General features: G+C 44.0%; 1 protein-coding gene across 3 annotated transcripts in view; it reads left to right on the plus strand.

Moving 5' to 3' along the window:
• Positions 1–20,798, plus strand: part of ARFGEF2 (ADP ribosylation factor guanine nucleotide exchange factor 2) — an 81,367-nt gene extending 60,569 nt beyond the window's left edge. For all 3 annotated transcript variants that reach the window (XM_061127443.1, XM_061127444.1, XM_061127445.1), the window contains 12 exons: positions 901–1,061; positions 2,652–2,782; positions 2,916–3,045; positions 4,288–4,423; positions 4,854–4,992; positions 5,101–5,155; positions 6,625–6,739; positions 9,365–9,495; positions 12,574–12,742; positions 13,887–14,025; positions 16,462–16,579; positions 17,120–20,798. In XM_061127443.1, the coding sequence (XP_060983426.1) occupies positions 901–1,061; positions 2,652–2,782; positions 2,916–3,045; positions 4,288–4,423; positions 4,854–4,992; positions 5,101–5,155; positions 6,625–6,739; positions 9,365–9,495; positions 12,574–12,742; positions 13,887–14,025; positions 16,462–16,579; positions 17,120–17,296 (1,601 nt within the window). In that variant the 3' untranslated portion in view covers positions 17,297–20,798. The remainder of the gene's footprint in view (positions 1–900; positions 1,062–2,651; positions 2,783–2,915; positions 3,046–4,287; positions 4,424–4,853; positions 4,993–5,100; positions 5,156–6,624; positions 6,740–9,364; positions 9,496–12,573; positions 12,743–13,886; positions 14,026–16,461; positions 16,580–17,119) is intronic.
• The last annotated feature ends 5,969 nt before the right edge of the window (positions 20,799–26,767 follow it).

Below are 26,767 nucleotides of genomic sequence, written 5' to 3' on the forward strand. Positions count from 1 at the left end.
GCTTTGGCTCACTGACCTTCCCTGTCTCCCTTTGTCCTCACAAGGTCCCAGCAAGGCAGCACTAGGTGTGATCTTAGGGCGGAAGCAGCCAGGGAATGAAGGGATGTGCTCAGGGTCACAGAACTGGGGCCAGCACTTCCCTCAGTGTTCAGCTTCCGTCAGGCAGCCCCTCTGGGCCAACCCCACATGCATCCACGTTTATATATCTCTCCCAGTTCTGCTGACTCCATCCTAAAACGGACAGCTTGTCATCCTAGTGAAGCTTGGTCTCCTCTTGACAGTCCTCTCTCACTTCTTTAGGGCCGCATCTCAGAAAGGAGCTCTTCCCAGAGTCCTTCCCCCACCACCAGCCTTTCCTGTCTTCTGTCCCCTCACCCAGCACCCACCCAACCTGGGATTATTTTACGTATCTACTGATTTAGGTGATTGTTGTCCATCTTACCCATTGGAGCAAAGGCGGGAAATTCGATTGCTTATCTCTGTCCCTGGGGCCCACAACCACACTTTGTGGGGTTTTTTCCCCCCAACTTATCCATAATTTTATATTTTATTAATTAATTTTTATTGCAGTATAGTTGCTTTACACACATTGCATGTGGTTGGCACTCAGTAAACGTCCATTAAATGAATGAATATTTGGGCCTTTACCTCATTGCTTGAGCTCAGGAAGCAGTGCAGTTTAGCCCTAGTTGTACTCAATGCATTCGTTCCTGAATAATTTCATCAGAAATTCTGTCTTCCAGAGACCACTGACATGCTTTCCGTAGATTTTCACTGAAGTCATCATCTCCTGTGTGTCTGTGTCTGTGTGTGTGTGTGTGTGTGTGTGTGTGTGTGTGTGTGTTTAATCCTCGTTTCTAAATCCTGGTCTTATTAAAAAATGTGCCTTTGTTTCCCCAGCAACCATTTTCCAGCACCATTTCCCTGCAGCCATTGATTCCTTTCAAGATGCTGTGAAGTGCTTATCAGAGTTTGCCTGCAATGCTGCTTTCCCTGACACGAGCATGGAAGCCATCCGGCTCATCCGCTTCTGTGGGAAATACGTCTCCGAGAGGCCGCGGGTACAGTGTTCCTCTTCTTGCGCGTTTGAGCCGTGGCGGGGAAAGGCGTGGGCAGAAACTCTTGCTCTCCTGGGAAAGAGCTTTTCCAGCTGCTCTCTTACAAATGCGTGCTTGCCCTAAGCTAGATGTTTATTTCCACATACTGCCATTGCAGGGGTTTTACCTTTCTGGTCATTTTGTATGTATGAAGGTATTCTATTTAGGCTGAACTTTTATATAGTATCCTACAGATTGTTTTTGTAGAAGGTAATAGTTTAGCTGTGAATTTTGGCAAAGCTGAAGAAGCTAGACATTGTATTTGAGAGAAACCAAACCTCTCTTTTAGGAAATTCCATTATGCCACTGTGATATAGCCAAGAAATCACGTTGAGAGATCACCTTTTGTTTTCTCCCACAAATGCTGGGGGCTTTTCTGTCACATCTCACTTTCCTAAAGTGCTTCAGCCAACAGCCTCGAAACACCGCAGTTGGGTGAAAGCAGCGCGACTAAGCCGACGGCCTGCGCGGGGCTCTGAGCGCTCCTTACAGAAGCGCACGCCCCCGAGGCGATGCCGCGCGTCCCGGCAGCAGCTCAGTGGGATGAGGTGGTGATGAGAGCCACTGTTGACTGAGCGCTCGGTACAAGTCGGGCAGCATTCTAGGCGTGTTCTGTGTGTAGATTCCTTTAACCCCCACATCAGGCCTATAGGAGGGGTAATTATATTCCCATTATACAAGGGCAGTAACTGAAGCACAGGGAGAAATCGCCTAATGTTAAATAGCCAGAGTTGATAAACTCTATTGCAGCAGAGCGCACTTCTTCAAGAGTGGTTAAGGATCAAAGGGCTGAGGATCCCAGAGACAGGGCAGGAAGTAGGGCTCCACATCTGGACTGTGTCAAGACGGCCACTGTGTCAAGACACATGTGACTTTGGGTCTTGATGCCTCAGTCAACTCATCTACAAAGCGGGACCATTATTTCTGCCTGCTTCAGGGAATTGTGAGAATTGTTCATTCATTTAAAACACCTTGACAGCTCCCGGCCCATAGCAAGTGCTTAGCCAGTAGTAGCTGCTGCCACTCCTATTTTAAGTAATAGATTACAGTTGTTCAATTGCCAAGCCGTGTCTGACTCTTTGTGACTGCAAGCACGCCAGGCTCATCTGTCCACCACTATCGACCAGAATTTGCTCAAATTCATGTCCATTGACTCCGTGATGCTATCTAATCATCTCATCCTCTGCCGCCCCCTTGCCCTTTGGTAGTAACATTTGGGAATGGTCTGAGATACTGAATCATCCTGGATATTTTGCTATCACCATTTGACCTTTATCACTTTTCTTAATGTAACACCTCCTGCCGCCAGGATTCTTGTGGTCTGCCTCACTCAACTCACTCTAAAACCCACAAAGGTCCATGGGATCATTGGGAGAAGCTGCACATATGCCTTTGGGAAAGACTGGTCTCCATCTCTGCAGGATTCCCCAACAGACCCTTGCTGAACTGCGGTTTTTAGGAGAGGAAATGAGGAGCTTTCATCTTCTTGTAGTTCTGTTTCAACTCCTTCCTTTCACCTGCTGGATCCGCCTCTGAGGGACGGTCTCATTGTAGGTGCTGCAGGAATACACAAGCGATGACATGAACGTGGCTCCTGGTGACAGAGTCTGGGTCCGAGGCTGGTTCCCCATCCTCTTTGAGCTCTCCTGCATCATTAACAGATGCAAGCTAGATGTCCGGACCAGGTAACAGCATCCCGGTTTCCCTCCCAGGTGCCCCTTCCCTGCTCCCTGCCTGGGTCTCAGTCCCCGCCTCCCCCGGCCCCTGCCCTCTTCCCCCACTCACCCCCTCCTCCGTGCCCGGCTTTGTCTCCCCCAGAGGGCTCACAGTCATGTTCGAGATCATGAAGAGCTATGGCCACACCTTTGAAAAGCACTGGTGGCAGGACCTGTTCAGAATCGTGTTCAGGATTTTTGACAACATGAAACTCCCCGAGCAACAGTCAGAGGTGGGTGATGACGAAAGCGCTGCCCCAGGGAGATGGGAGAAGAGCCGCTCTGGCCCTCGTCTATGCCCAGGGTTGCGTCGTCAGCATCCGCCGCCCACAGAAGTCTTACACAGCGAGCCGTTTCGGGCGTGTTTTGAAAAGGAAATCACCCTTCCTGGCCCTCTTCTCCCAGTCATCAAGTGCTGTGGAACTTCCCACCTGGGGACGCGTGAGGGGAAATAAACCTCCACTGTGTGCCCACTCGGCCCTTGAGCACCGAAGCTGCCGGTGCAGCAGGCACCTTGAGGTCCTCTTACTGTTTGGTTCATATCAGCTTCTGAATAGTTGGGAGAACGAGGGGTTGCATATGTTCAGCATATGTTCTTCAGCATCATGTTTTCATTTCCTTTAGGTATATACCCCAAAGTAGAATTTGTCGAATCATATGGTAGTTCTATTTTTAATTTTTTGAGGAACCTCCATACTGTTTTCTATAGCGGCTGCATAATGTATATTTCCATCAACAGCGCCCAAGGGTTCCCTTTTCTTCACATCCTCTCAAGCATGTTATCTCTTGTCTTTTTGATGACGGCCATTCTGACAGGCCCGAGGTGTTATCTCGTTGTGACTTTGATTTGCATTTCTCTGATGATGAGTGGTTTTGAGCGCCTTGTCATGTAACTGTTGGCCATGTGTATCTTTGGAAAAACCTGTCTATCCAACATCATTTTTAATATTTACATTTTTGTGTAAGGTATATTAACATAACTAAAATTTATGGATGTATCATTTTTGGGGGGGGGTTGTTTTTGGTTTTGTCTGTGCCACACAGCTTGCAGGATCTTGGTTCCCTGACCAGGGATTGAACCTGGGCCCCAGCAGTGAAAGTGCAGAATTGTAACCATTGGACCTTCAGGGAGTTCCCAGAAGTATCACTTTGAATGACTGTTTAAATTCTGTCATATGGATGGTCCCAACTTAATTGCCACAGTACCGAGCATTAGTTTATGTCTGTGTTTACAGTAGGTAAATACCCATGTGGTAAACATCTTTATTCATAAACCTTCAGCCACAGAGCTTTATTTCTTCAGGGTTCATTCCTGGAAGTAGTGTTACTGCATGAGTGGATGTGGACACAATAGGGGACAGTTGACCCCTATTGCCAAATTTCGTTTCAGAATATTTTGCCGGTGATATGTGAGAACTCCCATCTCACCACAAGGAGAGTGGCCTTTAAACATTATCTTTTAATTTTTTTTCCAGAAATCCGAGTGGATGACAACAACTTGCAATCATGCGCTTTATGCTATTTGTGACGTGTTTACCCAGTTCTATGAAGCTTTGAATGAAGTTCTTCTTTCTGATGTATTTGCACAGTTGCAGTGGTGTGTAAAACAAGGTACTCTTCGTGTAGCTAGGCATTATTTTTCTTGACATAGTCTTTAGTGAGAGATTAATTTTTTCAACATATAGAAATGTGAAGGCAGAAGAGTGCATTTATAATTGGTGAAAATGAATATTTTTTAATTAGAACATAGAAACAATTTCTCCTCCAAGTCAGCATTTCTCCTTCAAGGAGCCAATTAATTAAGTACCAAAATGTTGACATTCTTCCATTCCTAACAATAAAGTATAAAAAATAATTTTACCTCTTTATAGCCTACTTAAACACTAAAAACTTTAATACCATCCCTAGCAGTGCTTCATTAATTAGAAGCCTACTAGCCTACCAGTTGCATTGTCTCCCCACATCACAATATGCAGCATCAGTGATCAGGCTGGAATCAGAACAGCATTTGAAGTTTAACGATAGATGTTTTATTTTGCAGATAACGAGCAGTTGGCTCGATCAGGTACAAATTGCTTAGAAAACTTAGTAATATCCAATGGAGAAAAATTCAGTCCTGATGTCTGGGACGAAACGTGCAATTGTATGTTGGATATCTTCAAAACAACCATCCCCCACGTGTAAGTGTTAATGTGATTACTGCTGTTTATTTCTGTGTTCAGTAGTTGTTTTAAAGCTCCAGGCTGCCCATCACATTGATTATTTTCCTTTTCTTGCATTCCCTGAAGTCTGCTGACATGGAGACCTGTAGGAATGGAGGATGATCCAGCAGAAAAACATTTGGTAGGATTTTTTTTTTTCAGTTGTCTTTTCTCTGATCACATATCATAGTAAAAAGTTAACCAGCCTAAGAAGTTTAGGCTTTTCTGACGGGAAGCGGGTAAAGAAGGTTATAAGAGCTGAAAGTGAAAGTGTTAGTCCTCAGTCATGTCCAACTCTTTGCAATCTCATGAACTGTAGCCTGCCAGGCTTCTCTGTCCGTGGAATTTTCCAGGCAAGAATACTGGAGTGGGTTGCCATTTCCTTCTCCAGGAAATCTTCCCGACTCAGGGATCAGACTTGGGTCTTCTGCATTGCAGGCCGATTCTTTACCATCTGAGCTACCAGGGAAGCCCTATAAGAGCTAAACACTATATATATTCATTAACGTATTCTTTTGAAAGTACAAAGAAGTATTAAGAAAATAAGTCACTTCACTCAATAAAAGCTACAGAACACTTCTAGCTTTTGTTTCTGTGACTGAGCACATACAACCTACATTTGCAATCTGGGCTCACTTTATACATAATGTATTACTTAATACCATTGTAGGCATTTTTCTGTATTCTTTGATAGTCTTTGAGAACAGCCTTTTCTGTGCTGCACATTATTATAATTTAGTTAATGGATTTTCTCTTGTTGGACTGTCATGTCAGTTCTGGCCTTTCACTGTTGTAAATATTGCTTTGGTATAATTATTATTTATTGCCCTCTTACATAAAGATTGCTTTCCTGGGACTTCCCTTTTTGTCCAGTGGTTTAAGACTTTGTCTTCCAATGCCAGGGCTGTAGGTTCAGTCCCTGGCCAGAAAACTAAGATCTCACACGCCTCATGGCCAAAAAAAGAACCAGAGCGGAAAGCAGTATTACACCAAATTTAATAAGAGACTCAAAAATGGTCCACATCCAAAAAAGGAAATCTTAGAAAGAATGCTTTTCTCTTCACCAATGAAATATAGTTTTTATTTTTTGTGTAAGACTCCATAAAGAAGTTTTAATTCAAGTATCCCTTTAAAATACTGTGGTTTACAGGGTAAACCTTTAGTCTTACTAGCATCTATTTCCAAATAACTATTAAAGGCATTAGATTTTGAAAGGCTTTTGGGATATAGCCATTTAAAAATAAAGCACAGTATGTAAACATTTTCTGTTTAACTTTCTGCTGTCAACTTTAAAAAAAGCTCCTACCATATTCATTTATTTTTGAATTTGATCTCATTAAACATTGTCACACTCATCATGAAATCATAGTATGTAGAGAGATGCCACCTAAGTTGGAATCAGAAAATGTAAAATTTTAATGGGAGAAAGAAATTGTTGAAATTCATAATCTCTCCCATGCAGCCTCTAAGTGCTACATTGTACTTCAAGCTCAGCAAGACACTTACACATTCAAGTTGGGCCAGCAGTGTTAAAACCAGGCACATCTCTGCCCAGGTCCTGACTTGTGAACGGAGGAGTAAGCGTTGTGTTTCTCTCTGGTTAACTTCCAGGATGTGGATCTGGACCGCCAGTCTTTAAGCAGCGTTGATAAAAATGCCTCCGAGAGGGGTCAGAGCCAACTCTCTAACCCGACCGATGATGGCTGGAAAGCCAGACCGTATGCAAGTAAGACCCCTTTTCTTACTGTTTTTGTTTTTGTTTGTTATTTTAAGTAGGTAACACATGTACATGATTCAAATATTCGGCAGGTGCAGAGAGGTGAAGAGGCAGTGAGCCCTCCTTCCACCCCTGGGCCTCAGTCTGCAGCTCCCCTCCTCTGTGGCAGCCAGTGTCACCTGTTGCTTATAGTCCTTTCTAGAGACTCATAAGGAAGCAAATGCATATCCATCTACACAAGCATATACTGCGTATTTATATTTATATATGAATTCTCTTCCACTCATTTTTATACACGTTATAGAGCACTGTTCATTGTTCTTTAGTCTCTTAATGTAACTTAGAGATCATTCAGAATCCGTACCTGAAGTGCTCTCACACTCTTTGATACTATTGTATGTTGCCCAACACTGTAGCTGTGCTATTATTTGCTTAATTGGGTTCCTACCAGTGGATATTTATGTTATTCCTAGTCTTTTTCTGTTATAAACAACACTGCATTGAATCGCATAATACATGGGTTATTTGTGAGTTTATCTGTACAGTAAATCCCCAGAAACAGAATTGTTAGGTTAAAAGAGAAGTGCCTTTGCTATTTTGATGGATAATTCCAGGTTGCTGCCTATTAAGGTTACACCTGTTAACGTGACCTTTGAAAACACCTAGGTTATACTTGGTATCTTTTGAGTAGTCTTAGTATGCAGTTTTTTAATTATGAGTGAAACTGAGCAGTTTTTCCTATGTTTAAGAACCATTTCTATTTTCTTTTCTATGAGCTATCTGTTCATAATCTTTGCTCATTTTGTACTGATTGTTGGTCTTTTTATTGGTGTGAGGGGGCTTTGTGTGTTAGAGATCCCTTTGCTGGATATGAGTTTCAAATTACTTTTACTGATTTATCCGTTAATGTTGCTTATGGTGTGTTTTCCTGTCATTTAAAAAATTGGTTTTCCAGTTGCTGTGAGCCAGGCATGGTGTGTCCCATGTATGTATAGTCTCACGTGATTCTTATCCTCGCCCTTTGAGGGGTTACCATTTTACATTTGAATGAACTAGGTCTTAGATGACATGACTTGCTAATATGTGGTAGAGTCAGGATTCAGACACTTTTGACTGAGAAATTGAACCATTTCTGGTGTTAGTCTGGTCTTTTTTTAAAGTTGTGGTTGACATTATTTTTCTTCGTAGTGGTTTCACCCTCTTCTTAACGCACCAGTCCGTAGGTGTCCACACTGGCATGAACTTCTGAGGCAGCACATTAGAAAAAGCCCTATCTGTTCACCATAATCTTTTGAAGGCTAGAAAATAGCCACCCTCGGAATTCAGTCGAGAGGCGCCACCTTGGAGATGGCAGGCCGCTCCTCCCTGTCAGTGGTACAGCCAGGGTGTCTCCAGGGTCCAGGCAAAGGGTGAGCTGAGTCCTCATCAGCCCCAGATAAAGCAGCAAGTGGACATTCCTTTCAGTGGGACCACTGGGTGCAGCAAGGTGCTTACATTCTGAGAGATGCCTGGGACTTAAGGCCCTGCCATTTCTGCAGGGAACAGAACTTTGTTTCCCCGTTTTCCGTCTCAGCCTCTTTTTCAGGGATGAGCTCGGTGCAGGGCAGCAGGCACAATCCTTTACACACTTGCATTGTTTTCTTTCTTTCTTTTTATTTTTGGCCCAAGGTGGTGGTATCATTGAACAAGTATAAGTTAAGTGTACATCTGTTGCAATTCCACTGTATATTTTTTAACTTAAAACTAATTCTGCGTGGAGAATTTTTATATGTATAATTTCATAGTCATTTTCAAAAGCTTGAAGATGACCCAACTCCCTGTTAACGTTTATCTAATACTTTCAACATTCTGGTTCTTTAACAATAAGTTGGAAAGGAAGCTCTACTTGAATTGGAGTCAAATCAGCCATGGACTATCCCAGAGCCCAGGGATTAAGAAGATGAGACGTTAGTCAGAGTCTGGTCCATAGGCAGAAGCCACACCAGTAATCTAAGCAGGGAAAATTCTTCACAAAGAATTATTTGCTGATCAAAGAGAGTTAGCCACTGAAGGAGGCAGGACAAGATTCTGAGGGATACAGAAGCAGAAAATGTGGGCAGTGGCTGCTCCATCCAGTGATCCAGGAGCTAAGAATTCATACGAGCTGCACCCCTTCCCCCAACCCTCACGGCTGAGATTCAGCCCTTTGGCAAGGCCAGCTACGACAGGAACCTGTAGCCTCTTGTGGACAGAGCACAGTCCAGAACCGGTCTGTAGAAGTGACCCTTTGGGCAGCAGAGAAACATGCTGGAGAACATGGGACCTGCGTCACTGACCCCGTTCACCTCTTCAGGTGTTTGCTCAGAAAGCACATTTTCATAGAGAACCTTTTCTGACCAGCTCGCAACCCAACCTTGACAGCACCCCTTCCACCTCCCAATCCCCACCTTATGTCCTCATTGTGTGACATACTGTATCTTATACTTAAATAGCTTGTTTGCTGTCCCATCTCTGCCATGGGGGGGCAGGGATTTCTGTCCAGCTTATTCATTGTTATGCCGCAGCATCAAGATCTGTGCTGGGACACAGTAAGAGCTCAGTGAACTCAGTACTGGCTGAATCATTATTAGGGTTAATCTTTATCATCTAATATAGATCAGAAACTGTTTGCCAGCCTCCTCATCAAGTGTGTGGTCCAGTTGGAATTGATACAGACCATTGACAACATCGTGTTCTACCCTGCGACGAGCAAGAAGGAAGACGCAGAGCACATGGTGGCCGCCCAGGTGAGGGCGGGCCTGGAGACAGCAGCCCTGTCGGTGGGGGGTTGCCCGGGTGCGGAGACGCGCTGCGGCCACCTTGGCTTGGCCGCGAGAGCCCCTCACGCTCATCCCCCAGCCCTGTGTTCAGCGACAAGGGTGCTGGTCACTGAATACTGGCTGTAATGGGAGAGTTTACCCCACAGAAATCACCAAGCACTGAAAATCAGCCTTTCCCAGAGAGCCAGTTTACCAGCACTCTGCTGCTGAGATTCCACCCCTTGCCCTGGTGCTTCAAAAAAAATGTGTTATTAATCATAGGGCCTGTTCCTTATCATTGATTGATACACAGTTAACCCGTAAGTAACTGAGAAGGAAAAGTTATGTGGCTAAAGGTCCCAATTTTTCCTTCAGAAAGTACACCTTTTTGTTTTGTGTATGCAGCCTTTTATGTATACAGTATGCTTGGAAACAGAACTCAGTGTCCGAAAGTGGGACAGTCACCTTCCAGCACAGGTTGCAGACCTAAGTGCTTCGTGGCCTGGGAGGCGCTGTGAGAAGGGGCAGCGGGCTCGAGGGAGCAGTGGGAGACCGCTGAGCTCGAGCCCGCCACGTCCCAGCTCTCGGGGCCAGTTGCTGTCAGGTGGGTGAAGCTGTGACAGTCCTCCAGTTTTTCAGGAGGAGTCGGAAATCAAGATTTTGGGGGATGTTCCTGGCGGTCCAGTGGCTAGGACTTGGCGCTTTCACACTGAGGATGCAGGTTCAGTCCCTGGTGAGGGAACTAAGATCTCCAAAGCTGTGCAGCAGACACCCCCCTGAAAAATGGAAATCTCTTGCTTATTAAATACTATAATTATACCTGTGGGATAGATTCAGCACAAAGGCTGTCCTTTTTTGGTTTTTGTTTATGTTATTTAAGTATACAGCTCAGTGGTTTTAGTATATTCACAAAGCTATGCAAAGTGAAGTCGCTCAGTCATGTCCGACTCTTTGCGACCCGAAAGAGTATATTCAGAAAGCTATGCAAACCTCCCCACTAATTCTAGAACATTTTAATCACTGCAAAATGACCCTGACCATCAGCATCACTCCCCATTCCCTTCTTGCCCCAGCCCTCGGCAACCACTGATCTACTTTCTGTCTCTGGGTTTGTCTAACCCAGATGTCACACCTTATATCAGTCATATGATTTGTGAGCCTTTGTGTCTGGCTTCTTTCACTTAGCATGGTGCTTCCCAGGCTCACTGTGTTGGGGCATGTGTCCTGACTCCATCGTTCTTGTCTGTGGCTGAGTGACATTCTAGTGCATGCCCGTACCACGTTTGTTTATCTGTTCATCAGCGGGTGGACATGGGAGTTGTTGTCCAGTCTGGCTCTTAACGAATAATCCTGCTGTGAACATTTTTCTACAAATTTTAATGTGCGCATACATGTTTAAATCTCTTTGAGTATAAACCTAGGAGTAGAATTGCTGGGTCATATGGTAGCTTTGTGTTTGCCTTTTTGAGGAATTGCCAGGCTGTTTTCCAAAACAGCTAGACTGTTCTCCATTCCCACCAACAGTGTGTGACGGTTCCAGTGTCTTCACCTCCTCACCAGTGGTTATCATTGTGTTGCTGGTTTTATTTAAATTATTATAAAAAAATTATTATAGCCATCCTCGTGGGTGCGAAGTAGTAGCTCATTGTGGATTTATTCTTATCTTTGGAGAAACACCTATTCAGGTCCTTTTTGTTGAATTGTTTATCTTTTTATCATTGCAAGAGTTTTCGTATTTTCTAGATACTAGTCTCTTAGCAGTTAGATACACGATCTGTACCGTTCTGTGCATTATCTTTTCAATGTCTTGGTGGTATCCTTTGAAGAACAAAAGTTTTTAGTTTTGATAAAAGTCCAAGTTACTGTTTTTCTCCAGTTACTTGTACTTTTAATGTTATTTCTAAAAGCATTGCCTAATTCAAGGTCACAGAGATTTAGGCCTACATTTTCTTTTAAGAATTTTGCAGTTTTAACTCTTATATTTAGATCTTTGACCCACTTTTTTAGTTTACTTTTGTATACGATGGGAGATAGGGAGTCTGCTTTCATTCTTTTGCATGTAAATATTCATTCATCCCAGTACCATTCACTATAAAGACTATTTTTTTCCCCGTTGAATTATTTTGACATACATGCTGGAAATCTCTTGATCATAAGTATGAGGTTTTATTCCTGGATTCTCAGTATATTCCATGGATCTGTATGTCTGTCTTTATGCTAGTTTCACACTGTCTTGATTAGTTTTTTTTAAATAGGGAAGTATGCGTCTTCTAGCTTTGTGCCTCTTTTTTTTTCCCAAGACTGTTCTGGTTCTTCTGTGTCACTTACAACATTTACCTATGAATTTTAGGATCAGCTTGTCAATTCCTGCAAAGGTGTCAGCTGGAATTTTGATAGAGATTACACTGAATTTGTAGCTTTATTTCAGGAGTATTGCGAACTCTGCCCTTTTGTAACCTCTGGTTTATAGGGAGGGATGTGGTCCATTTTCCTCGAGGTCTCAACAAAAACAAAATCCCTAATTATGTCCCACATTTCAGGCAACATGTTCAAGAAAAATTTCTAGCATCTCATACCTATTTTTATGGTTTTTCCCTTCACATTTAAAAACACAATTGTCAAACCTACTAAAGTTCATTGATCACGTGATGAAACTTGAGATGAGATGGCCATGTGAGCTTTGCCTCAAAATTTCTTTCAGTATGTTTTGAGACTCAAACCTCCTGTCACAGGTACTACAGTTTGATTTTCTCATTTTCCACTTTCTTTATAAAATAAGAGAAGGCCAGTGCGATCGTGTAATGAGATAATTGGAGAAACGCACACTCGTGTTCATGCGGTGAGGGCGGCACTGAAGCGACTGCAGCTGGCCTCCAGGGCCTGCCGTCCTCCAGGGGCTAGCGCTTGCTTTCACCAGCCAGTGAGCAGAGTCTGAGCGGACGACCGCTGAGGCTGCTGAGGAAGGAAGTGCCTTACAGAGAGGAGGCCTTCTGGAGAGCTCTGATACCAGCATGTCCAAAGCCGTTCTGTCTTCTTTACTCAGCTCTGTTATCCTCCCCTCTCTAGCAAGACACGCTCGACGCAGATATCCACATCGAGACGGAGGACCAGGGCATGTACAAGTACATGTCTTCCCAGCACCTCTTCAAGCTCCTGGACTGCTTGCAGGAGTCCCATTCATTCTCAAAGGCCTTCAACTCCAATTACGAGCAACGGACTGTCCTGTGGCGAGCAGGTAAGGCAGACTACACAGATAGGACAGGTGGTCGCCCTGGTCACCATCCTAAACCATCTTTGGAAAGTCACTGGTCTGGTACACACAGCTGGAATGACTTAACAGGTGTTTTCACACTTGAGGGAGAAAGAAGGGAAATTTCATCCCATCACCAGGAATGTTGCCTGGCACACAGGAGGTTCTCAGTATTGATGGAAAAACAAATTGGTTTAGAGTTTAGCCTAGCAAGTCAGGAAATTTTACATTATTAGATTATAACTGTAGAGTTAAATATGATGGTGTAAAAACTGGAAGTCTAGAGAAATAGACAAATTGGTACATTTTAGGGGTTTTTCTCTCCCACCTCCATATGTAAATATATAAGTCCTGGACGTGAGTGGTGTATGTGTGTATACACACACGTATGTTTGTGTAGGGGTGAAGACAGTAGGAGTCTCATTTTGTGAACTTTGTATGAAAGTGGTACTTTATATGTAATTTTTGTATTGTTACTGTTAATTTTCTCCCCAGATGCCTGTTTTCGCCCATAATTTTAAGATGTCGTTTTTCTCTTTAGCTTTAATGTATCTAGGTGTTTTACATCTTTGCCAATAATAAGATTTTGCTTATTAGAGTATTTTACACATCCCAGTGGCTGATTGGCATTACTTTAAGAAAATGTGTTCTTATATGTGCTTTGTGAGGAAAAAAATCTAGCAACTCAGAAACATGCTAGAATTTTAAAGAAGATTTTGAGAAGATGAAATGAATGGCTTCACCCACCAGTGAGCAGAGTCTGAATGGAGAACAGTTCAGGATGTTGAGGAGCAAAGTATGTCCTATACAGAGGGTGTGACATCAGGGCTGCCTTTGTTCAATATCACAATTGAGCCCTGTTAAGAATGTGAGATGGAGACTTCCCTGGTGGTCCAGGGGCTAAGACTCCATGTTCCCAGTGCAGGGGGCCTGGGTTCCATCCCTGGTCCGGGAACTAGATCCCACATGCTGCAACTAAGATCCTGTGCAGCCAAATAAATAATAATTTTATTTTTTTTTTAATGTGAGATGTTTGGATATTTCCTAAAGTAACTACATTAGGTTCCCACATGATTTCTTAGCATTACCCTGGGAGCGTGCACAGTTTACATGACTATCTGATCCCTAGGTTTTAAGGGCAAGTCTAAACCCAATCTTCTAAAGCAAGAAACCAGCAGCCTGGCCTGTTGTTTGAGGATCCTGTTTCGAATGTATGTCGATGAGAACCGCAAGGATTCCTGGGAAGAAATTCAGCAGCGCCTTTTAAGGTAAGAAGAATTATTTCTGATTAGATTTCTTATCTATAATACACCAAATGCTTTACAACAGTACTGTGCTTTGAAAAGAGTAGAAGAAAAATAGCTACATGTTAACTGCCCTAGAAGCTGTTCTCCTTTTTGTTTTTTCTGTTGGGTGGCTCTGCCATTCGTTTTCTTAATGCCCTAAAGAGGATAGGGCCTCACTTCTTCCATGTATCGTTTCTTCAAGCAGGGGAAAGTGCCCTGAGCTCAGAGGCATCAGGCCCTAGTCCTGGCTAGGTCCCCTCTAGAGCACTGTCAGCTCCGACGTCCCGCCTTTCCTGCTTCCCAAGAGAAACATGCTAGAGTCACGTGGGCACCAGGACCCACTACTTGGTGCAGAAATGGAGCGGTGGGCAGGCAGTGGGTTCCATGGAGAGAGCCCTCTGCAGAGAAGCAGATCTTTGCCACCCAGTTTCTTGGGCACCTGTGAGCAACATGCTGTGTCTATGCCTCTTTTCACTCCTTTAAGATTTGAAAACATGAACATGGAGTGCTGACAACCATGTGATAAGACACGCACTCTTGCTGCACCACTGGATCTTCCTAGAAATCACAAGGCATTTTACATATGTATATATATATGTGTATATGTATCTCAAGAGCCTTAAAGAATTCCATCTTTCTTTGACTCAGTAATTCCACTGTTAGGGAATCACGATTTTCACACAGAACATTCATTGCAGATATAAAGAGAAAAAATTTAAAGCAGCTCAGCTGTGTATCAGTATATATTACAGGATATACATTATGGTATATCCTATGATAGAATATTAGGCAGAATTTAGAATTTAAAAATGAAGTTTGGGGGAACTCCCTGGTGGCCTAGTGGTTAGGATTGCAGGCTTTCACTGGCATGGCCTGGGTTCGATCCTTGGTGAGGGAACTGAGATCTCGCAAGCTGCATAGCATAGCCAAAAAATAAATGAAATTTTGTAAATTAAGTGTTTAAAAAATAATTTTCTGGAAAAAAATAATAGTGATTTTCTGGGACTTCCCTGGCAGTCCAGCGCAGATGAGACTCCAAGCTTCCGATGCAAAGGGCACAGATTTGCTCCCTGGTCAGGGAACTAAGATCCTGTATGCCACACAGTGTGGCCAAAAAATAAAAACAATTAAAAAATTTTTTTCCTTGATGTGGAAACATGCTCATAACACAAGTTTCACCTCAAAAAAGCAGGAAGTAAAGCCATATAAACTTGTAATATTTAAGCATTGCTTTTTAAAAGTCACCAAAAATACCTGGAAGGAAATATGCCAGAATAGTGTCATGTGTCCCTTAGAGTGGGCTTCTCCGGTGACTCAGCCGTAAGAAATCCACCTGCAGTGCGGGAGACGCAGGTTCCATCCCTGGTTGGGGAAGACCCCCTGGAGGAGGGCACGGCAACCCACTCCAGTGTTCCTGCCTGGAGAATCCCGAAGGACAGGGGAGCCTGGTGGGCTGCAATCAGTGGGGTCACAGAGAGTTGGGCACGACTGAAGTGACATAGTACGCACACACGTTCCTTAGAGTGATGGGATTGTGGGAATTTTTTTCTCTTCAGTGATTTTTTTGCCCTTTTCAGTCATCTTACAAAGAGAATATATGACAAGTCATAAACTGAAAAATGAATTCATTAATTAAAGGGGACACTAGCAGCTCCTTTAACATCAAGTCCAAAAGAGAACTACCTACATGGCCTCATACAGTTTCTCTGAAGGACATACATAAGTGTTAAGTTTCTAACGCAGCATGTTTTAAAAACTGGCTGTTGTGTGTTGTGTGAGAAGAGAATGGGGGTTCGTGGTTAACTGTGGGTGACAGGCTCTTGTGCTGGTTGTGTTGCAAACCCTGCCTGACTGAGCCCCAGCCACCGGCCCGGCCTGCACCGGCCTTACGTTGAATGTCCTTGTTCAGTTTCATCGTCACAGCAGCCCGTCGGGTTTGGTGCAGCTGTTTATTCCCACTTTATAGCGGAGCAAACTGAAGCTCAGGGGTGTGCTCAAGATGGCACAGCCAGACGGTGCTCATGGATCCTCACTGCACGATTAGAGAGTCCTCTCTGTGGTTGCCGATGGGGAGGGTGGGGGAAAGGGATCGTTAGGGAGTTGGGGATGGACGTGTACTCTGCTGTGTTTAAAATGGATGACCGGCAAGGGCCTGCTGTCCAGCACAGGGGACTCTGCTCAGCATTATGTGGCAGCCTGGAGGGAAGGGGACTTTGGGGGAGAATGGATACATGTGTATGTATGGCTGAGGCCCTTTGCTGTCCCCCTGAAGCTGTTAATACCACAGTATTGTTAATCAGTTATACTCCCAATACAAAATAAAAAGTCTAAAAAAAAGATGAAAGCGTTCTCCGCTCCAGTGAAATGGGTGACATTCCTCTTCCATCTGACTCGCTTGCCCTCTGCTGGTTCTTCCAGTGTGTGCTCCGAGGCCCTGGCCTATTTCATCACAGTGAATTCTGAAAGCCATCGGGAAGCCTGGACAAGCCTCCTGTTGTTACTCCTAACAAAAACCCTCAAAATAAACGACGAAAAGGTATAAGCAAGTAATGTCTTCACCAGAATTTGGGTTTGGGTTGGCTTTATACTGAGATTTTGAAGTAACGACTTTCCTCATTCTTCCAAGGATGGTTACATAACTAGCACCATTCTAGGAGCATTGGCAAGAAGTTGATTCATTATGGACAATGGGTGTCTGAGGTTGTTGAGCTTTTTCTGTCAAAGAACCCCTGTGGAGAAAGGCAGGTTGCTGTTAAACAACTACCTGATTTTCACTGTGGCTTTGTTGGAAGAGAGGGTTGAGGTTGTGAAAGCCTGAATTAGAACTGGAATCTTGATTTACTGAAATGAAAACTGACTTTGGTAGTAAGGCTGTCCCCAGTTTGTGTTTGACGTTAAATATAACTAAAAGAAGTATTAAGTTGCAGTTTTTTGCACCTACTTTCCAACAGTGAGGGGAAAAGTGCCAATATTATTTGCAAGAAGTTCCAGGGTGAGATGAATACTTTTGGAAAACCAAGGTCAGAAATATAGTTCCACGTCTAATTTTCTCTCTCTCCTTCTCTCCCACCTCAAGTTTAAAGCACATGCTTCCATGTACTACCCCTACCTGTGTGAAATTATGCAGTTTGACCTGATTCCTGAGCTCCGAGCTGTTCTGCGGAAGTTCTTCTTGAGGATAGGCGTTGTGTATAAGATATGGATTCCAGAAGAGCCATCACAAGTCCCGGGGAGCCTATCACCAATCTGGTAGCCCTGGCCCCTGCGGACACTGCTGCCGCTCTGCAGAACTGTCCCCGTGCTGCCCCTGCCTGGCACATCTCGGGAAGGGTCAGACTGCAGAAAGTTGACATCCTGAAGCTAGAGTGGCCTGGGCAAAGATGGTATCGTCAGAGCCCTGGGACTCGGGCGTTGCGGTGTTTCCCCAGTTGACACAGTAGGTGGGGAGTCTGTCTCATCTCTGTCAGTCATTCCTCGTTTCCCATCGAACTGCGTGTCACCTGTCATTGCACTCGCCGTCACTGTCCTGCAGAGTCCCACGACTGGCTATTCACTCCCGTCAGAGGAAGTCACTCTCCTTGAAAATACTGGACATAGCTGTGTAGGTTCGTGATTACTAGAGTACGTTAATAAAATTTCTTGTAACGGCTAAGTGCCACTTAAAATACGCTGGGTTTTTTGTTGTTTGAGTGTGCTAGAGAAGTTTGAGTGTTTTTGTCAGTTGTGAGTCAACTGTAGTTAGGATAGTTTGGGGAAGGTACAGGGAAAAAAGAGTTCTTTGTTCTTTTTCACCCGTTTTGTTAATGTCTGGGTGATTTTTAAAGCATTTTTTTTTAAAAAGATATTACTGAGGATTTGACTGAAAGCAGAGCTTAGTAATTAAGTTAGAATTAAGAGCTTGCAAGGTTTAAAAAACAAATGTAGTGCTTCTGGCTCTCCCTGTTTTAGTAACTTGGGGGAGGAAAAGTCTATAGGAAAAAGGAAACGAATGAAGATGACTAGTCTTCCTTGAAGTACTTGTGGAGGGGGTATTAAAATTTCCAGAATACATTGTCCATCTAATATATGAAGTAGTAACAAAAATGAAGTAGTAATTTAAGAGAGTTAATTTATATTTGAGTAAACCTTTTATTTTTACCTCGGAATAGTGAACATACCAACAGTTAGTATCTCTGCTTGGCACAGTCCCCAGCATGGGCCAGCCCTCGAAAGAGAGAGAGATGGGGGGCGGGTGCTGGGCACCCTGCGTGAGGAAGGGGCTCCTGCGAGCCTCCACGGCCACGTGTCGCGGGTTGAACCCGAGCAGACCTGTGCCGTTGTGAGGCCGGCACAGCTGACTGTGACCTCGGCAGGAGGTGGCAGATGTCCAGTGCTTCCGTTCATTAGAGCCGAGGAGCCGAGTTCTCTGGAAGGGTCAGATTCTGGGGTCCTTACGATGTTGATGATGGTGCAATACTCTTAGCTGCCATAGAACTGAATTGTGCAGCTGTGGAGTGGGCAGTCTATGCATACGGCCCAAGGCCTGCAAGCAGTCGGTTCCGGCGCTGACTTGATTGGAGTCGGTGAGAAAGAACACAAGCTTCATCTCTGCCCTCACCTTTTGCTCGCCAAGAGCAGCCCTCAGCGTTAGAACCATTACAGAGGTGTTAAAACATGCAGATGGCTACCGATGCCCTGTAGTCCTATAAACTGGGTTGTGTTGAGGTCAACTCTGGTGCCTTAGAAGTTAGTCAGTTGGGAACCTAATCTAAAAAAAAAAAAAAAATCAGATAGTTTTTCTTTACAGAGAAAGATTTCTGGTGCTTTTGTTTACTAAGACTGATTTCTCACATTTTTCGTGTGTGTTCTACCAGCCTTGAGAAATGTTTGGTTTTGGCCAGCAGTACTCTACCTTTTCTTTCCCCCAAAAAGTGTTTTAATTTCTGTACCAAAGAAAAAAAGAGATGTTTAGGTTTTTACATTATTTACGTCCGTGAGAGAAGAGGGGCTCTGACACTTAGCAGGGAGGGGCAGGGGGAGAGTGTTTCACTGTGAAACGTTAGCACATACGACATGCTAGTCCCGGGCTCCGTGACATCCTCACCCTGCAGCGTGGAAGCCACACGCTGACTCCCTCGCTGACTCTGTGGTTCGTCACAGCCTCAGCAAGTCGGCCGTCCCCATCGACGCCTGCACTAAGGGTGTAAGTGGGGCGCACGCGGGCCCACTCATACATTTTCTGTCCAGCTGTGTCCCTGCGTGGAGATGTTTGCTTCCCCTCTGAGGGTCTCATGGGACATTTTCTTCACTGAATGGGACGGCAAGACTCTGCCCATGTATTCCTGCCTCCTCTTTCATTTCTCCCTCTGCTCACAGCATAGGAAATGTGTAAGTGCATTTTGTTCCTTGCCGAAACATTCAGGTTTGAATTTCTTTTCAGCTGCGTTTTTTAAGAGATTCGATTTTCTGAGTGAGGCATTTGAATTGTACCAGCATGGACCTTTTAAAAACTGGATGTCAAACCATTTAGGGTGATTTTTCTTTTTCTTGTCAGTGGACCGTGACATACAGATGAAAATCCCTTACCTCCAGTAATAAGCCATTCAGCCTAAATTCTCTTTTGTGAATAAATCTATCCCAGCTCACGGTGAACGTGTGCATGCCACACACAAACACCCGTGAAGGGGGTGACCCTGCAGCCCTGGGCCAGCGGCCATTCATTCACAAGGTTATGGAGGAGAGCAACGCGTTTCCAAGGCCTTATTTCTTTCTCAGTTGCTTTAAGTGTTGATTATTTGTGCTGGGTCTCTAGAGGAGCTTCTGTTTGTTACAATACTGCTGCTTTGAGCAATTTTGTTTTTCTTCATTGTCCTTTAGGGAGATCACCAGCTTTGGCATCTTAACAACAAACGCTGGATGGGAAATTTTATTTCTAATAATGCATCTTTAGTCAAATGCAACTTTTTCCTGTCACTCCTCACGTACAACCAAAGAACATACATAATGGGAATTGTTTAATAATATCTGGAAACAACATTTCCTCTGAGAGGTGACTTTTGTACAAAATGCAAAAAAAGAAACTAAAAAAACTAAAATTTCTCATCATTCTTTTGTGATTATGGCTATACACTGAATAGTTATTATAGGAACCTGCTGATAAATGCAGGTATGACCATCACATTCAGACGTTTGTTGTTATGATGCAAATGGATATTGGTTTAAATAGAAACTGGATCCTCAACTGCATTTTCTGAATTCTGTTCTAATATTTGTGTTAAAAGTAGGCATAGCTTGAACTCATGCAAAATCCTGGAGTTTGCGATCCGCAGCTTTGTAATTTGGGAAACAAAGAAACCAAAGCTGAGTATTTAAAAGAATGACTCTACATGGAAGTCCTTGCTCTCAAAAAAAGACACTCATCAAAAGTGTAGTTTTTCTCAGTGTTCTGATTTTTAAAAAATTTTATCTTGCATATTTGCCTCAAATATTTCTTTATGTGCAAATGTATGTTTTACCTCCTTAAAAATGCCTAAAAATTAGTTAATAGCTACTTTTGTTTAATCTATACATGATGATTAAGTGCATTTAATATTGGTAATTTAATGAAAAGCATTCCTTGCCCAATGGATGTACACATTTTTGAAAGAATAAGCAGAATTATATAATATGAAATGCTATGTAAAGTTTTCTATGTAAAAATATTATGTATAATACTGTTAAAATAAATATCCCATGCTTTAATCAAGTGGTAAATCAATAAAGTTTTAAAAAGTAAAGCTGCTTTTAATGTAGTAATTAATGTATATCAAGCCATTATGCATATCAGACTTGATCATGTATGGGGCTTCCCTGATAGCTCAACTGGTAAAGAATCTGCCTGCAATGCGGGAGACCTGGGTTCAATCCATGGGTTGGGAAGATCCTCTTGGAGGAGGGCATGGCAACCCACTCCAGTATTCCTGCCTGGAGAGTCCCCATGGACAGAGGAGCCTGGTGGGTCGCAGAGTCGGACGTGACTGAACGACTAAGCACAGCACAGCATATCAAGTTTGGGGTTTGTTCTTGTGGCAGATATATGCTTGTACTTTTATCTGTTGTTGGTAAAATGTGGCCTTTATGTTTAACTCATAATTATTAATGGGAGAATATTAATTGTGGGTTTTAATTTTTGTAAGTAAAATTCCCCTTTCATCCCCTTCCTCATGAAAGGGGAAAACACCCAGTTATGAGATCATGAGAAGATGATTTCATCTCATTAATTAGTTTGACCCATGGCTTAGTTTCCAAGAGAAGACAGAAATCTCCTCTTGCTGGCATTGAGGGCAAGATTGCAGAGGAGGACTCCCAGGGAAGCCAACTGGGCATGAGTGGGCGGCCATCCTAAGGTTCACACGGGGAGCCAGCCTAGAAAGCTCACCTTTCTTGCTTCCAAATGCAGAATCCGTTTTTCTTTTCTGGTTTCACCTCACGGCATGCAGGATCTTAGTTCCCCAGCCAGGGAGCAAACCCACACCCTCTGCTGTGAAAGCACAGAGTCTTAACCGCTGGATCACCAAGGAATTCCCCTGCAGAATCCATTCTGAAATATCTCACGTTGTAAATCATGACTGTAATTAAAATATTGCACTGCTGAAATTGACTTAACACATGGTCGTCTTTATTAATTCATTGGTATAAAACATCTTTCTCTGGTACCACATTTCAGATGCTTCCAGGGAAGAACAAAAGAACAGCCCTTTTGGAAGAGTTCCCCCTGTGTCTCCCACATCTGCTTGCAATGTGGGTACCTGGGTTCGATCCCTGGGTCAGGAAGATCCTCTGGAGAAGGAAATGGCAACCCACTCCAGTATTCTTGCCTGGAGAATTCCATGGACGGAGGAACCTCATAGGCTACAGTCCATGGGGTCACAAAGAGTTGGACATGACTGAGCGACTTCACTTTCACTTTTCACTTTCTTTTGGAAAAGGTTTCTGAAGAGTCTTTTATCTCTACAGAGCAGATACTGCCTGAGTTTTATCTAGAGCACTGGTTTTCAACCTGCTGCCAACCAGTGGTTTTCAGTTCTGCCCCCAACACTTGGCAATGTCTGCAGACATGTTGGGCTGTCCCATGTTTGGGTGGGGGTGGCTGTGAGTAGAGGCCAGGGATGCTGCTTAACAGCCCCCCAGTCCCACACACAAGCTGGGGGCAGGAGTGGGGACTGTAGTGTCAGTGGTGCCAAGGTTTAAATACCCTGAACTAAAGTGACTTCCTCTGAGTAACAGCTCCTTCAGCTTGTACTGTAGGACCTGAAAGTCCCCTGCAGCAGATAGTTTCAGCTTGTTTTGGCCTTCCTGTTAAAGTCTCTTTTGCTCACCCCCATGTGGAGGGCATGCTAAGGTCACTGTCTTATTTCAGGTTACTAATTTAAGCATTTTGAAAGGTAATTTTAGCATTACACTGCATTTTGTACCCTAACAGACTGGTGCACATTTTAGGCAAAAGTACATTTCCTTTTTCAGAGGACCAGAGTGGTTGCCTTCCCTGGAATTTTGCAAACCTGTGTAACATGCCCATTGTCTAGGTTTTGTTGCTGTTCAGTCACTAAGTTGTGTCTGACTCCTTGTGACCCCATGGACTGCAATATACCAGACTTTGTGTCCTTCCTATCTGCCAGAGCTTGCTCAAACTCATGTCCACTGAGGATGATGCCACTCAACCATCTCATCCTCTGTCATCCCCTTCTCCTTCCGTCTTCAATCTTTCCCAACATCAGGGTCTTTTCCAATTAGACGGCTCTTCATATCAGATGGCCAAAGTATTGGAGCTTCAGCTTCAGCATCAGTCATTCCAGTGAGTATTCAGGGTTGATTTCCTTTAAGGTTAACTGGTTTGATCTCCTTGGGAGTCCAAGGGATTCTGAAGAGTCTTCTCCAAGACCACAGTTCAAAAGTATCAATTCTTCGGTGCTCAGCTTTCTTTATAGTCCAACTCTCACACCCATACATGACTGCTAGAAAAACCATAGCTTTGACTATGTGGACCTTTGCCGGCAAAGTGATGTCTCTGTTTTTTAATACACTGTCTAGGTTGGTCATAGCTTTTCTTCCAAGCTGCAGTCACCATCTGCAGTGATTTTGGAGCCCAAGAAAATGAAAAGAAATCTAAATTGTCCTTGGGTTGGTGATTTGTGTCACATCTTAGGAATGTCCAGCTTCGTAAATGCAGTTGCATACCGACAGCAAGAGGAGAAGTAATGAGGACTCTGTAAGGATTCTGGAAAAAATGATTTTAGTATTTTTTTTTTAATGCCTCTTTCCAGACACAAGCCAACCTTATCTGGTATTCAACTGAAGACTGAGCTTTTGAGGATAATTTTATATAATAGTCAATTTTCATCTTTCCCAGAGACTCCTAATCTTCACATGAAGCTTCTATAGCTTCCTCTCCTTTAACCTAATTCAGATTTGCTTAAAGAATTTATCTTGAGTTATGTCCAGGAAATACTCATGTGTTCTAATAAACTTCTTAGCTTGAGTAAATTTGGGCTTAAATAATGGCATATTGAATTCCTTCTCCAGAGTCCATGGGTTTCTGAAAAAAACCAAGCTGTGTAGGAGAGGCCAGTGGTCAGATCATGGAAGCTGGAAGGAAGAACTTTTTGCACAGAAGGATTTGTTGTGTGAACTTTCTACCCTGAGGGGGTAGCAGCATTAGATGAGGACACAGGCCATGTGAGGCTGGATGGCACGGCAGGAAAGCGGAGGAGCTGGGACTCTGGCCCAGACTCTGTCTTCAGAGCACACACACACTACCCACTGTGCCCGTTCTGAGGGGCGAGGTGGGAAGCCCGGCAGGGCATCCCACAGAACACGGTCCTGGTCTCTCAGGAGCTTATTTGCCAAGGACCCTGTGTGTAAGTTGGACGCTTGGGTATTACAAACACCTGCGTTAGAAACCACCATTGTCAGATCTCTTACACTGCCTTCGTAGGGCTGTACCCTCAGACTCTTTCCTGACCAGCACAGACGTTCAGAAGTCAAGGAAAGAAACAGCGACTAGCAGAGAAAACATGAGAGGAAGCGAGCAGGTGCCGAGGCTGGGCCAGTAAGCCTTCGTGGTTTGTGCCTTCATTTTTCCACTTCAATGCACACCTTTAAAAGTCACCAGTTCATAAATGCTGGAGAGGGTATAGAGAACGGTATGGAGCTTCCTTTAAAAAAACTAAAGATAGAATTACCACACGATCCAGCAGTCCCACTCCTGGGCATATATCCAGAAAAGACAAAAATTCTAATTCGAAAAGATACTTGCACCCCAGTGATCATAGCAGCACAATCTCTAATAGCCAAGACATGGAACCAACCTATGTGTCTATCAACAGTTGAATGGATAAAGAAGATGTGGTATGCTGTTTGTTGTTTTTTGGTTGTTTTTTTTTTGCTGTTTGTTGTTTAATCACTCAGTCGTGTCCAACTCTTTGCAACCCCATGGACTGTAGCCCACCAGGCTCCTCTGTCCACGAGATTTCCCAAGCAAGCATACTGGAGCAGGTTGCCATTTCCTTCTCCAGTTCTTCCTAATCCAGGGATTGAACCTGGGTCTCCTGAGTGTCTCCTGCAGATGGATTCTTCCCCAGATGAGCCACTGGGGAAGCTGGGTAAAGAAGATGTGGTATACACACACACACACACGGGAATATTACTCAGCCATTAAAAAGAATGAAATAATGCCATTTGCAGCAACATGGATGAGCCTAGAGATTATCATACCAAATGAAGTAATAAACTTACAGTCATCAAAAGGGAAAGGAAAGGGGAAGAAGGGATAATTTAGGAGTTTGGGATTAACAGATACCCATTACTGTATATGAAACATGAAACAACAAGGACCTACTGTATAGCACATGGAACTATATTCAATATCTTTTAATTACTTATAATGGAAAAGAATCTGGAATATATATATATATATACATGAATCACTTTGCTATACACATGAAACTCACACTATATTGTGAATCAACTATGAAAGTGAAAGTGAGAGTCACTCAGTCGTGTCCGACTCTTTGTGACCCCATGGACTGTACAGTCCGTGGAATTCTCCAGGCCAGAATACTGGCATGGGTAGTCATTCCTTTCTCCAGGGGATCTTCCCAGCCCAGGGATCGAACCCAGGTCTCCCACATTGCAGGTGGATTCTTTACCAGCTGAGCCACCAGGAAAGCCTCTATACTTCAATTGTTTCTTTTTTTTTTTTTTAAAGGCACAAATTTGTGACTTCCTTGGAGTTCCACACTTGCTCCTACCTCAGAGCCTTTGCTCCTGTTATTTCTCTTCCTGGATGTGTTTTCTCTGGACTGCTTCATGGCTAGTTCCTCCTCCTGGATTCCAACTCAAAAGCTAACTTCTTAAAAAAAAAAAAAAAAAACAGAACCTCACCTCCTGTTTGACTCCCTAGTTCCTGTCTGCATCCCTCACCTCCACCGCATCTCCCCCCTCCCTCTTTTTTGGCCATACTGCATAGCAGGGAATTCCCTCCACCTGCAGCCTTGATGGTCCCTTCAGTCCCTCCCTGAGCAGGGATCTCACATGAGGGAAGGGCTATTTAATGCACTGGAAAGTGACATGAAAGTCACTCAGTTGTATCCGACTCTTTGTGACCCCCGTGGACTGTACAGTCCATGGAATTCTCCAGGCCAGAGTACTGGCGTGGGTAGGGTAGCCTTTCCCTTCTCCAGGCGATCTTCCCACCCCAGGGCTGGAGAGGAGACAAATGGATATAGCTCACTGGGGCGCTGGCTCCAGAGGGCCACCAGAGCCCACTGCTGACATCTAGTGGCTCTGGGGCAGAAATGCAACCGCCATGGACTCGGAGTTGTCCCTAAGTCGTTTCCCACTCTTTACAACCCCATGAACCGCAGCACACCAGGCTTCCCTGTCCTTCATTATCTCCTGGAGTTTGCTCAGACTCATGTCTATTGAGTTGGTGATGCCAGCCAACCATCTCATCCTCTGTTGCCCCCTATTGCCCTCAATCTTTCCCAGCATCAGGGTCTTTTCCTTTTCCAATGAGTCGGCTCTTCACATCAGGTGGCCAAATTATTGGAGCTTCAGCTTTAGCATCAGTCTTTCCAATGAATATTTGGGGTTGGTTTCCTTTAAGATTGACTGATTTGATCTCCTTGCTGTCCAAGGGATTCTCAAGAGTCTTCTCCAGAATCAGTTTGAAAGCATCAATTCTTGGGCAATCAGCCTTCTTTATGGTCCAACACTCACATCTATACATGACTACTGGAAAAACCAAAGCTTTGACTATACGCATCCAGAAAGTCTAAATATTTCAAAGTTAAATATCAAGCTATGAGCATTTGAATAAAACTTATCCTAACCTCCTTCCCTGATGCTGGGAAAGGTTGAAGGCAGGAGGAGAAGGGGGCGAGAGAGGATGAGATGGTTGGATGGCATCACCGACTAGACGGACATGAGTTTGAGTAGGCTCTGGGAGTTGGTGATGGGCAGGGAAGCCTGGCATGCTGCAGTCCATGGGGTCGCGAAGAGTCGGACATGACTGAGCAAATGAACTGAACTGAACTGAACCTCCTTCCTCGATAAATACTTTTACAATACCTGCAAGTCTTGGTTCAAAGGTTGCATTTTCAGGCTCCCCAGCGTTCCATGCCAGAACAGAGCAGCGCGGGGAGAACAGGCCTGTGTCCTGCACCCTGCCTCCTCAAGCCACAGGCAGCACCGCAGGGCTTTGAAC

This window comes from Dama dama, chromosome 23 (genome assembly GCF_033118175.1).
Source record: "Dama dama isolate Ldn47 chromosome 23, ASM3311817v1, whole genome shotgun sequence".
Taxonomy (NCBI): Eukaryota; Metazoa; Chordata; class Mammalia; order Artiodactyla; family Cervidae; genus Dama; species Dama dama.